We start from the raw sequence: 12925 nt of genomic DNA on the forward strand, positions 1-12925 counted from the left end.
TTTTTCCCCTTTGGAAAGCCTAACACTAGTTGTAATGCATAATATTTTTCCTGTGTGTGCAATAGATTTATACATTTTAGTAATGGAAAAGGTCTATTGCATAATATCATCCACTTGAGACAGACAGTGTGTTTTCACATGCTTTTGATCATCGTATCTTTAAGTACCTCTAACCCCTTTTTAGGAGGCTGTTCCTCAGCCTAATAGATCTAAATGCCAGGAAGTTTGTGCTTAATCAAGGTGCGTGTAAATCAACTAGACAGTCACAGAATTTAAGTGCTGTGTCTTTCTGTAAAAGCAGTTACAAATTTAGTATTTAACATAGCTACTTTATATGGTCTATTTCCTGTTTATCTTCCACTAGAATGACTGCAGAGGCAAAAATCCACATTTTTAATTCAGTGTAAGTTGAGTCAGCTGAGCTTCCGTACTATTTTCCAAAATAACTAGTATTTCAAAATAAAAATATGTGAAGGTGAATCAGCCAACTCGAAAAAGAAGCAGAGTATAAAATTATTATCTGTTGTCCTGGTATATTTCATGGTTTGTTTACTTTTATTGTAAACTGATTTTTTCCCAAACTTGTGATCCATTCAAGTCATGAAATGTTGTTAAACTGGTAATCAGTAGTGCAGAGAAGTGACCTGAAGTGAGATTGTTTTCTTGTTCCAAGTAGTTTACTTACAAATTTAGTATTATAATTCACTGCCTGCTTCATCCTGCTTATACCTGGACTGTCAAAAGTTGTCATTTCCCAGCAGACATGCTCATCTGTCTTGACTGCATTCTTAATCTGCTTGTAAAAGAAATCACGTTAGAGCTTTTATCAAAGCATATGTTTTCCATAGTTTGTCCTCTATAGATCTTGTCTCACTCATTTATGGGTAACTTTTGCATATGCAACAGATTCTGCCATACCCTAAAGATTTCAGCTTGTCAAACTTGCTGCAGTTTTCCATCAGCAGTTTCTCAGACAATCACCTTCATCATTCATCTCTGACATGTTAGATTTAGTTCCTCAGAGTGAAATACTAAGTAACTAGATCATATTTTCATTAAAATTATGCAATCTTCTTAACAAAATCCTGTGTTTACCAGCATTTATGCCAACACCAAATCACAAATGTAAGCTTTGAATTAATAAGGAAGAAATGTGTTTGAAGGCTGGAACGGGCAGTGGCATGGTAGCTGTCCCTGAGTACGGTCCTCTTCTCAGCATTCTACTTGCATCATATGTTACCTATTATTAACTCATAGACTGCATTGGTCCAAAGTATCTTCGTTCTTTATTTTATCTGCCATTCTGGAAAGTTCCTTGCTGTGCTTTTATTAGTACTGAGATACCTACAGTGTTTGGGTGTTTTTGATGGCTTATTTTTTCTCTTATAATTACAAACTGCAGAGGGAGATAATGTTCAATTGTATATTGCATGAAGTCTGCTCATATTTAAACTTTCTAAATACCTCCTTGGCATTTTAGATATTTTATTGCTCACACAGAATGCATACACAAAACCCCTGACATGCTAAACAACCATACCTAATTCCAGTATGTCAGCACTCTCAGACAAAGTAATACACAAAGCTCATAAATTTTAGAAACCTGTAGTTTGGGGCAACAATATTTAGAATGAAGAATTTATTCCCCACTTCTCCCAGATAAGACTGATGGCCCCAGTTCTCTATGAATGTGCCAGTTAATTTAATGAAATTAAGAGCTACAAGGGACAGATTTAGCTCATTATTTGAAGACTTGCTCAAAAGTTAAGACTATAATTTAAGCCTTTCACCAACAGTTAAGGTCCAACAGCACATAAGCAGACAACAAGTGCAGGAAAGTGTGTGCAAATGCATTGGAATGGAAGATTTTGTCCCTGAAGACAGCAGCCAGTGATCAGCTACAGCACCTCCATGGTAGAGTGGTGAGCATATCAAACCAGTCTATGCAGAGTGTCCATGCCTCAGACATACCCATTCCACCCTGACCCCTACCTGCCTTGGGCTCCCCTTGAGGGAGGGAGGTGCAGAGTCCCACTCCATCACCAGCTGGAGATGTGAAGTTCTCCAGTGCCAGCACTCCATTCCCATCCCCTCTATCCTGCACTAGCAAAAGGCAGCATGTTTGTTTTAAGTGGGGTCTTTCACTTTTGCGTATCACCACTCAGAATATGACTGCGTTGTCTACATCCAAATGCAGCTTATATGGGTCTTATTAACTACTTCTTTCTTTCCCCTCTGGCTGTGCATCTAACGGAGGAAAAAGCATATTTCTGAGGGGAATATGTGGGGACAGTGTGTATACTCTGACAAGCGGCAGACGTGCCATGCCCTACATGGCACGGATGTAGGAGACATCGGCTTTTTTTGTTCTTTTCCCCTTCACCTCTCTACTGCCCCAACAAGCACACTCTCCCCTTCTGCAGCACTGCTCAGTCTGAGTGTCATGATTTACAGTACTGTACGTGACCTAAGGAAACTGCAGTCACTGGAAACAAAAGATTAAGAAGTGGAAGTAATCAAAGTTTGCAAGAGCCACCTTATAAATAATGAAAAGCCTAGGAACATAACTAATGTCTTGCAACAGAGTTTTGTGTCAAGAAACCAAATATAATTCTTTGATCAGATTACAGGTCAGGTTGATAAATGTTGCTGTGTGATATTCTGAAAGATGTTTGAATTAACTTACCATATTCTGCTTTTAAAATTGGCACCATACCGTATGAATAAAGCAGCTGTTAAACAGATAAAAAACTGGCTAACCTAAGATCTCAAGAACAGTAGTTATTTACTATGAATTGTAATCACATAGGGGCTCTTCTGCAATTCCAAAGAGAAGCCACGGTCTTTGGTTTTACTGATCTGAAAATAAAGATGCAAACCATTCCTGATAAAACTGGCATATGATGCAAAAAATGTAATGAAAAATATGTAAATAAGGGAATCATTACCAGCCAGTCTTGAGCTGATGACCAATACATCTGTACAAAGACATATTCCAATACAGTCACAAAATAATACATTTCAGAACTAGAACACAGGCTCTACTTACAACATTATGCTGGAAGGCAATTTGAAAAGAATCTATAGTTCAGAGTGTACAAGGATGTCAACGTGACAACGTGTACGGTACTGTAGCAAGATGAGCGTGCAGAAGCAGGCATAATTAGTGGGACACTGGCAATCACCCCAATTCTGTATAGAGAAACAGCAAGACAGATAACTGGAATATAGTGTTTTCTTTGGTTTTCTGTATGGCTATTAAAAAAATAGAGCTATAAAAAATAAAGAGGGAGAATAAAAGAGACACAAAAAAAAGCTGAAATCAGAAGAAAATGCCTCATAATGAGGTAATTTAGAATCTCAACCTCTTTATATAATTTAAAATACAGTTAAAACCTGATTCAAGACATCAGTATCTTTCCAGAGAGAAAATACTGGGTACTAAAAAGATCTTTAAACTACTGGAAAAAGAGTAAAAAGTGATAGTTGGAAACTGAAAGGAAAACTAATAAGAAAAACAAGGACAGCAATTAAATTAATTTGCAAATAAAGTGATAAGATTAAGGTCTCTTGATAACTTTAAATTAAAACCACACACCCTCCTCAAAGACACATATTCCAGACAACCTCAGTTTATTCTCTGTGGAACATCAGTTTCAGCTTGCAGATGTTGAGTGACAAGTACTGTTGTATGATATATAAATAAATAGATGACTTAAATCTGTTGTCTCTTCTGCCCTAAACTCTATTATTCACTAAAATAACTGGTTTGTGTATAGGATTGGGTTTTGGCATGTTTTTAATGACAACCTGGTATCTCTTCCTGGCCTCACCAAATAATAAAAGTACTTTTCCAACAACACAGACCAGAGACAGTCAGTGTGAAAGCAGAAACAACAGATCCTCAGTGCAGATCTTCTCTCATGCTCTGTGCTTCCATCACTTGCAGCAAAGCCCAGAAACCAACATAGAAGAATGCATGCAGTGCCCCCCACCACCTGGTCTCATAGAAATTGTGCAGGGTCATTCTCTTCTAACCTCATGTGTATCATCAACCCAGTATATATTTCACTCATCAATCTATCAGAGAGACCAAAGACTCAGGAACAAATAGAAACTTTAGAGCTAGATTGACAAACGAATGTCATCTTTCCTAGGTAAAAATCCACACAGACATACCTATTTGACCATGCATTGCACATGACTTATATGTCTGGGGTGTTTCACCCCAACAGTGCACATTCCACTTGCAGTTCCAGCCCAATATGCGTGAAATGAGCAGAATTAGTGGTTTAGCAATATGGCTCAATGAATATTACAAGTACAGTCATCAGAAATATAATATAAATTAATACATTAGGGACCATGGTCAGGCAAATGGCTAATGAGTTTAACCTCTAACAAACATGAGGAAAGGGATTAGCAGTCAGAGCTCTGCTTAGAAAAAAAACACTCTGTGTTTTCCTATGCCCTCACTGAATACTGTTTGGTTTTGTACTGGGCCTTTTGTGCAAAAAAATAACTAAAATGTTTTTAATAAAAGAACGGGGAGAAACTTGTCATGTTCTTCCAATGGGATCGACTGATAGTAAGGCGCAGAAAAGAGAGCTGCTGACTGTAAAAAGCATCTGTGCTTCCAGTGAAATCTGTAGCAAATGTGGCTCTCTAGTGTGGTATCAAAGCAGAATCTGAAAGAACACCACAAAATATACAGGGAAAATCAGATGTCTTCTTCCTGGAGCATAAAGAGTGGAATGCATTGCCACAGTCATAATACTGGAGAAGGAACAATTAAGGTAAAAGTCTTACACAAAATAGTCAGCTCTTCTCTTTGTAGCCCAACTCTCGCATTGTCTTTTCCTGGAGGTCTCTATGTCTTTCACACATCTTGAGTAAAAATAAAGTCTGGAAAAGATCAATTACTCTGCTTCCCATGAGGAATGATCTCTGCTACAGTGTAAGAGAATTCAGAGGAGTTCATGCAGGGATGCAACTAGTTTTGCCCAAGCAAAAGGCCATTTCAGGCTGTAGGCAATTTTAGGAAATAACTCAGAAATGTGGCAGAGAGGATGTCATCCCTTTCTGATTTATTCTTTTCTCTTTTAGGCACGATCAACTAAGGAGCAGCGCTGGGGCGGGCCTTTACTCTCCAGAAATCACTCTTTGGAGGAGGAATTTGAAAGAGCAAAGGCGGCTGTTGAGGTATTGCTCCATTTACTCTTTTCATTTGCAGCTAATGTTCTATGGATTTCTTATCGTACAGCACAGGTATAGGAGAAAGTCGGAACTGGATTGTTTAAAGCAGAGACTAGATACATTGCCTGGAGTTACTCATTTGAAATAGCAGTTTCTATCTTAAAAAGGAAATAAATGAATAACTTAGCTATAAATGAAGATTAGACAGAACCAACTTCTCAAGCTCGACTTTTATTGCTATAGCAAGTAGGTCAAGAAAAAATCCCCATAAATGTAAGTACTTCCAAACTTAAAGTATAAGAGTGAAACATATTTTTTCCCCAGGAACTGAATATGTGCATTCAGTTATTTAAGCTCAGGCACAGACCAGTTCTCCACAGTGAAAATGGAATTCAGAATCATTGATAAGCAGGATGATTACTTGCTGTCATGGATAGCTGCATGCATAGCAGTAATCATGCATCAATTTTTATAATTAGTGGCAGAATGTTAAATACAGGAGCACTCGTTTCCTAACAAATCAATTTAGTTTGAAAGGTGCAGGTATTTGGATAGGTCTCCTATTGCACTTCTGTTTTTTTTCCACTACTTTTCCAACATGAAAAATGCCTCTTGAGTGTTGCCCTATATCACTAGTCCCAGCTGAGATCCCAGTTCTCTCTAGAGACAAGATGGCATATATAGTTTTTTAACAGAAACAAAGAAAAATCAAATATAACTATTGACCTTGAGCATCAAATCTTCTTAGGGGTCCAGTCGGTAACCTTTCAACATCCCATCACCACAAAGAGCAAAGGCAGCTGCATCCAACAAAGGACAAAAGTTCAGTCTGCCTTATGTAACAGCTACTGAAATGAGTTTTTGGGGTGGAAAGATAAGGCTGTGAAACTGGTTCCTCAAAACTGATTATTTTTGACATTAACTGCAGTCCCATTAGTCTCAAAACATCTAGAACACTTCAGAGATATTTGGATTTAGGTTTAAAGTTTAGTGCCTGTATTTTAATACTCCTCTAACTCAAGTTTTATACCACTGTAATTGCAGTGTTGGCAGTTGACCTATTCTAGATTAATATTGGTTAATTACAAAGAAAACAAGGCCAAAATCATATGGTGGCTTCTAGCTGGAATCAGGATTTCTCATTTAAAAAGTTAATTTGATTTTCATGATATGCTAAGGTAAGACTGTATGGTTTCTACCATGTTTTCTTAGTATTTTACTGGACACAGAAAAATGTCTTAGTGTACAAGGCTAAAATGAACACAATGCGTAAGCTAGCTGTTTTATGAACTATAAACTGAAGGCATTTTTCTTGTATTTTCTGAATGCACTGTTTTTTTTCCGATCAAATAGATTCTTTATAAAAATCTGCTAGTGACACTGATGTCACGTATCATACACATTTGCTCCTGGTAGGAAAGGAGAGATTTGCTTTCAGATTGACACTCCTTAAAATGCTCTAGATGTTACTAATTGACTAATTGCATCGCAGACTGATCCTTAAAATGGGACAGGTTGTGCTGTAATCTGTGATTGTGACACGGGAATCTGATGATGGATATCTTTGTGTTACAGTTAGTGGTTAAGCAAATGATATCAGTACTCCTGCAATTGCCAGAAACTATGTGTGATGGGGAGTTCTCAGGCATTCAACAGAAATAAAAATTATCTGAGGCCAACAACAGACTAGAAGATATTACTGAATTAGTTTACAGAGTAAAGTATGAAGGAGAATATATAGTAAAAAATACACCTGCGCATTAAAAGGTCATTCTGAGGCAACAGATTGTTAAATGCTTTAATATAGCCTCACAAACAGCTATTAAAAAGAATCTAATTAAATGCTTCCCTAGCTGTTCAGCTGGCAGTCTTAAATTTTTTTTTTTGCTTAAAACAGAAATTTGGCCCAGGTCGTTAAAATGTAAAGGAAAGGATTCTTCAGGATCTTATACAGCAGCTATTTTCATTTGCATATGAAAAGAGTTGAAGTTTCATCATAGCTAAAATGAAGTGCTAAGAAAGCCAGAGTGATTGAAAAAAATTGCAGCCCATCTCAGAAAGATTAGTACTTTCTTAAGCGGAGAATAGATGCAGTTCTCAAATTTATTCTTTCGGCTTTGGATATTCCTGTAATATTCTTCAACTGGGAAATCTCCAAGTGGCAAGATTAGCCAGAAAACTGATGAAGAAAAGGAAGCAAATCTCAGGGTCTTTGTAGCCTAGTTTGAAAAGAATTAATTAACAATTCAGTAAATGAAGACACCAAACTTTATCTTCCACCCAATATTCACTTAAGAGCTTTGGGAATGGTTTTAACATGTCAAACTTTGAGATTAATGTAGATCTGCGAGGTAATTCTTTCATAAGAAGGTTTAAAGATGTCTATGCTATTGGGGAATCTTTTAAGAATAAAGAGGTAAGTAAATCAGCTTTTTACATGAGAGGGTGAAGATTCCCTTGCAACAATTTGCACTTTGCTAAATTCCCTGTCATTCTGGAAACTGGATATTTGATTTTTGCATCATCCCTTTGCTATACACGAGGGAAGCACAGATAGCCTAAAGTCTTCGTGATTTCCAAGTGCCAGTGCCATACCAATTATGTTTTAATGTAATCTTTCTAATAATGAACTGTTTTACCAAACATTAGTACTTCAATTCTGGATTCAGGTCCATCCTGTACCTAAATTCTGTTAAAATGATATTTATCATCCACCGTCCTGTTGGTAACGAGTTAAATAAACAAACAAGAAAGTGCAAAAAACTTCCAACTGAGAAATGTTTCAGATGGAAAAGAAAAAAAGCAATTTTGATATTTTCTTACTCCACAGTTCCTTGATGTAGAGATGAAATTGAAGATGCAACAGTCTTGTGAGCTTACGCAAAAGAAATTTTGAGCTGTCCTTCTCAGCATCATTTTATTTACACCACCATGCCACAAGAGCCATCTGCTGTATAACTATACTGTTAGAAGCATCAGACATACTACAGCTAAATTATGAGACCATAGTAGGAAGAAGATGGGATTAGTTTATTCTAGACTAGGAAAACATAGTCCAGAATCATCAGCTTTGTGGTTCCCATGAATACCAATTAGAATACTTTCTGTGTCTATGGTATTCCTGTGTCACTATTTCAACATGGATGTGCCTAAGATTGCCTAAAGCACATTTTAAACTGGGACATAGGAGCTTAAGCATTCAGATGTATTTACTTGGTAGTCTCAAATCACAATGGAAACCTTTGCCTTGATATACATTCTATCTCTAAACCTTACTAAAAAGGCATATTTAAAATTTTGTTTTGAGAAGATATCAGCTAAGGAAATCTTATGTTAGCACATAAATTTAACTTACTATGTCTTTCACATTGAAGTGTATGTTGATGAAGTAATTCAAAGAAAGAACAATCACAGAACCTTCCTTTCTTCTGCATTCATCAGGAAGGAACACTGCAAATTAATTTTTGGCAGTACAGGACAGGCAAAATTCTACTGTAAATGTTATAAAAATAGGTAAATTTAGAAATCAGCCAGCAATATTCAGAAAGTACACCACCCCACACCACCACCTCTCTTTGTATCATAGGAAGCAAAAAGCCTGGAAATATTTTGCTTCACATTGTTTAACTGCTTCAGCATGTTCTTAAATACTAACAATAAAAACAGCATCTTTGACAAAATGCAGAATTTTCTGCTTGGAAGCAGTGAGATGATATGAACATTTTTCCTGGCTGTCATTCCACTTTGCTGCAGATGACCTGAGAACGTGTTAAATGTGTTCAACTGGTCTGAAAACTTTCAGTATGTCCAAAGTAATTTGCCAGCATTAAGGCAGCAGAAACATTGAAATGAGGTAACTGGCACCAGCCACATAGCAAATAGAATTAAAATTAGATCTAGGAGCCAGATTTTCTGAAACACTCGTTCATTTAACCCTCCTGCCACTGAAGTCATTGAAAAAATTGCTACTAAGGACAGCTGAAACAGACATAGCCCTTTAAGCAAAGTCTGTGTAATATTTACAGTCCTCTTCCTCAAGGACCTTAAACAGCTCTGCTATTGACACTACTATTTGTCACAGTAATATTATAGCATTTTACCAGGTGCCATAATTGGACATGATCCAGTTGCTCAGTGCAGCTTTGCCATACCAGTTTTGGAAACCCCACATTCTTGGTGTACTTAGAAAACTGTAGCTGGGACATAAGCCCATTTGGCCCAAACAAGCAAATCTTTGCTTATATTTGCAAATTAGCAGCTGGGTCCTGGTCTGTGTCCAAGTGGCATGTGATGCACTGAGACACATTCTAGCAAATCATGTCTTCTCCCCATTATATTTTCTCTCCACCTTTTGCTCACTATAGATAGACATTAAGCATGGCTACTTGAATGCATAGTAATTCATTAGCTTTTTAAGTGGAGTATGCACATAGTGAACTTCTCTGTGAATTATAAAAGTGTAATTAAGCAGCTAAATTTGAATTTAAGACTTGAAACCACTTACATGCTTGCTTACAATATGCAGAAATGTGTTTTCCAAATGCCGGTGCTGTATCAGATATGTTTTAATCTAATCTTGCTAATAATTAGCTGTGTTTTACCCAAAACTGGTACTTTTGAATTTCTTAAAAATGCAAGCAGGGGGATTTAGGTCCATCCTGTACCTATGTGAAACAAACCACTGATTCATAAGGGATTATTGTGGGGAAAAACACAAGCAAAAAGTCTAATATAAACATTATATATACTCATATAAATATCACTACTCCTGTAAGACTAAGAAGGCATTACTAATTATTTTTCAATATTAATACTAATAAATTCAATACTAATATTAATCTGTAGGAAAGGGAAATTTCCAGTCCTTTACCTCCTCCTGAATCTCAAAATTACTGCCAGCAAAACCATGGTCAAGTAATTTTTTATTCAGGGCAGTACAGATTTGCACTGAATGCAAAATAGTTGATAGAGACATCTGTTGAACAAGGTAGTTTAATGGATTCAAGTGCTTCTGGTCATGGCTGATATGAGTAAAAGAAGGAGTGATCTGATTCATTATCCTGTCCTTTTCAAATCCTAAATGGACATTTCCTCACAATTTCTCAACTATTTATAAGACACTATTTCCTTCAAATTTGGAATAAAAGCAAATTTTGAAACCTTGGAAATTGTCATTTAACAGATTTGTCAAGTTCTGTTCACTCCAGTGACAAAGAGTGAAATCTCCTCTGCAGGAGTGAATGATTCACATTTGTTTCCTAATCCACAGAAGAACATAGCAGGTACCTTCACAGATCCAGTAATTGCCTAACTCAGACATTTCTAAGTCTCCTGGAGCAAAGTGCTGGACATCAGGAGGCACATGATGACATTTTGGCAGGAAGAGTGTGTACTTTCCTTTTCCCAAGTACCTAAGGAGAGTTGTAACAAGCAATGCAATCACAGACTAAGCTTTGGTTTTTGCGAATCTTGACTGGCTATGGAGCAGTAGCAAAGTGGTCAGTTTTGTAATGAAGATGCAGACAAAATTATCTGAACCAATTTATACTACCTTCAGTTCATTTTGATTAGCAGCTCACTCTCAAATAGTTCTGTCTGAACCTCAATATAATTATTTGTACTGTTGTCTCTGGCATAAATAAGTTGAGAAACTGTGCCCTGCATAGTGTCAGTTCACTGAAGTTCTGGCCATGACCTTCTAGGAACTGGAGAACATTGCAAAGGTTCATAGTGCTGAACATACATTCTGCTATGGAACTGCTTTTCAGGGATTCTGACTGATGTGTGGAGGCTAAAAAGACAGCACCTTAACTTGGATTCTCCCCATTTTTTTTTTTTAATCCTAGTTCTGTTTCTTGGCATCATTTTCTAGGAGCCGTTGTAGTTCCCTCATTCCTAAATTTCATTCGATCATTTCTGTTTCTCTTGTATATGCATTTTCCCTCATCTTTGAGGGGAATGTTAATTTTACTGTAAACTTCAGGTCGTCTTATAGACTCCTCTCACCAGCACAGTGTCTGAGGTAGTATTAAGATTTCTCCATGTCAGAAAGTCCTATTTGCATTAATTCTTTTGTGCAAACACCCTCTGTCTCAGCTTTAATATTGCCCTTTTACATAATTGAAAATGATGCTTAATGTACCAAAATGGGATGCTTGTTCTCTTTTAAATGGTTTTATCTATTATTATTCTTTAACATAAATAAATAATTAGTTTTTTGTTGGGTTTTTTTTTGGCCAGGGACAAGTAGCATTCGTTTCCTTTACATTTTATGTAATAACTTGCTGTTAGCATCAGTAAGGTGCAGTGTAAGCTGCTGCAAATCCTGCTTCAAACAGCGCATACACTGTCTCTGAAATAAAGAGTTTCTCTTGATGAAATGCATTCCAATGCAAAAGAGGAAAATTAATTATGGAATTCCAAATATGAGCTTCAGTCAGTATGATTAGTAATGGAATTAATATTGCTCAGCAGAATTGCCAGACTCTGACCACTGGTAGAAAGATATTGAAAGCTTACCATTTCATTTTAAAGTTTTGTTGTTCATTTCTTCCCTCTTTTTCTTCTAGTCAGACACAGAGTTTTGGGATAAAATGCAAGCAGAATGGGAAGAAATGGCTCGCAGAAACTGGATTTCAGAGAACCAGGAAGCACCAGGACAAGTCACCATCTCAACCATTGAGAAGGTAACACAAAGGTTTTTAATATCCTTCCTGTGAAACTTTGAGATGAGTCTCAGCTATTCAAGGCAACCCAAGAAAACTCTTTGGACACAGAAGCTAATTTTGCCCAGAAGAGATCATTCTCCTTGACTGTCTGGGAGTGGGGTAGATTAAAAAACCTTATCATAGTGAGAACACATTTAGACTTGCACGCTGCCAGAATTCAGCTAGAAGGTTCACAAAGCAAACTGCTAGATTATGGGCACTTTTGAAGATGGGCACTTTAGGAAAAGCACCAAATAAAAAAATCTCAGTTGGCACATTCAAACACTGTTGAGAATAGAAATGATGAAATTCTGTCTCTCCATTCCCTCCATCATATGTTTTAATTTAGAATCATAGAATGGTTTGGGTTGGAAAGGACCTTAAGATCATCTAGTTCCAGCCCTCCCACCATGAACAGGGACACTTCACACTAAACCATGCCACTCAAGGCTCTGTCCAACCTGGCCTTGAACACCACCAGGGATGGAGCATTCACGACTTCTCTGGGGAACTTATTCCAGTGCCTCACCACCCTTATAGTAAAGAACTTCCTCCTTATATCCAATCTAAACTTCCCCTGTTTAAGTTTTAACCCGTTACCCCTTGTCCTATCACTACAGTCCCTAATGAAGAGTTCATCCCCAACATCCCTATAGGCCCCCTTCAGATACTGGAAGGCTGCTATGAGGTCTCCATGCAGCCTTCTCTTCTCCAGGCTGAACAGCCCCAACTTCCTCAGCCTATCTTCATATAGGAGGTCCTCCTTGATCATCCTCATGGCCCTTCTCTGGACTTGTTCCAACAGTTCCATGTCCTTTTTATGTTGAGGACACCAGAACTGCACACAATACTCCAGGTGAGGTCTCACAAGAGCAGAGCAGAGGGGCAGGATCACCTCCTTTGACCTGCTGATCACGCTCCTTTTGATGCAGCCCAGAATACGGTTGGCTTTCTGGGCTGCAAGCGCACACTGTCTGCTCATGTTCATTTTCTCATCAACCAACACCCCCAAGTCTGTCTCC

General features: G+C 37.5%; 1 protein-coding gene across 8 annotated transcripts in view; it reads left to right on the forward strand.

Moving 5' to 3' along the window:
* The window catches only part of PEX5L (peroxisomal biogenesis factor 5 like), a 108792-nt gene that overhangs the window by 88302 nt on the left and 7565 nt on the right, over positions 1-12925 (forward strand). For all 8 annotated transcript variants that reach the window (XM_057400466.1, XM_057400462.1, XM_057400464.1 and 5 more), the window contains 2 exons: positions 5107-5202; positions 11766-11882. In XM_057400466.1, the coding sequence (XP_057256449.1) occupies positions 5107-5202; positions 11766-11882 (213 nt within the window). The remainder of the gene's footprint in view (positions 1-5106; positions 5203-11765; positions 11883-12925) is intronic.

The sequence above is a fragment of the Pezoporus wallicus genome, unplaced genomic scaffold, assembly GCF_028554395.1.
Source record: "Pezoporus wallicus isolate ANWC-B61680 ecotype Strahan unplaced genomic scaffold, APGP_CSIRO_Pwel_v1 contig_6897, whole genome shotgun sequence".
In the NCBI taxonomy this organism is placed as follows: Eukaryota; Metazoa; Chordata; class Aves; order Psittaciformes; family Psittacidae; genus Pezoporus; species Pezoporus wallicus.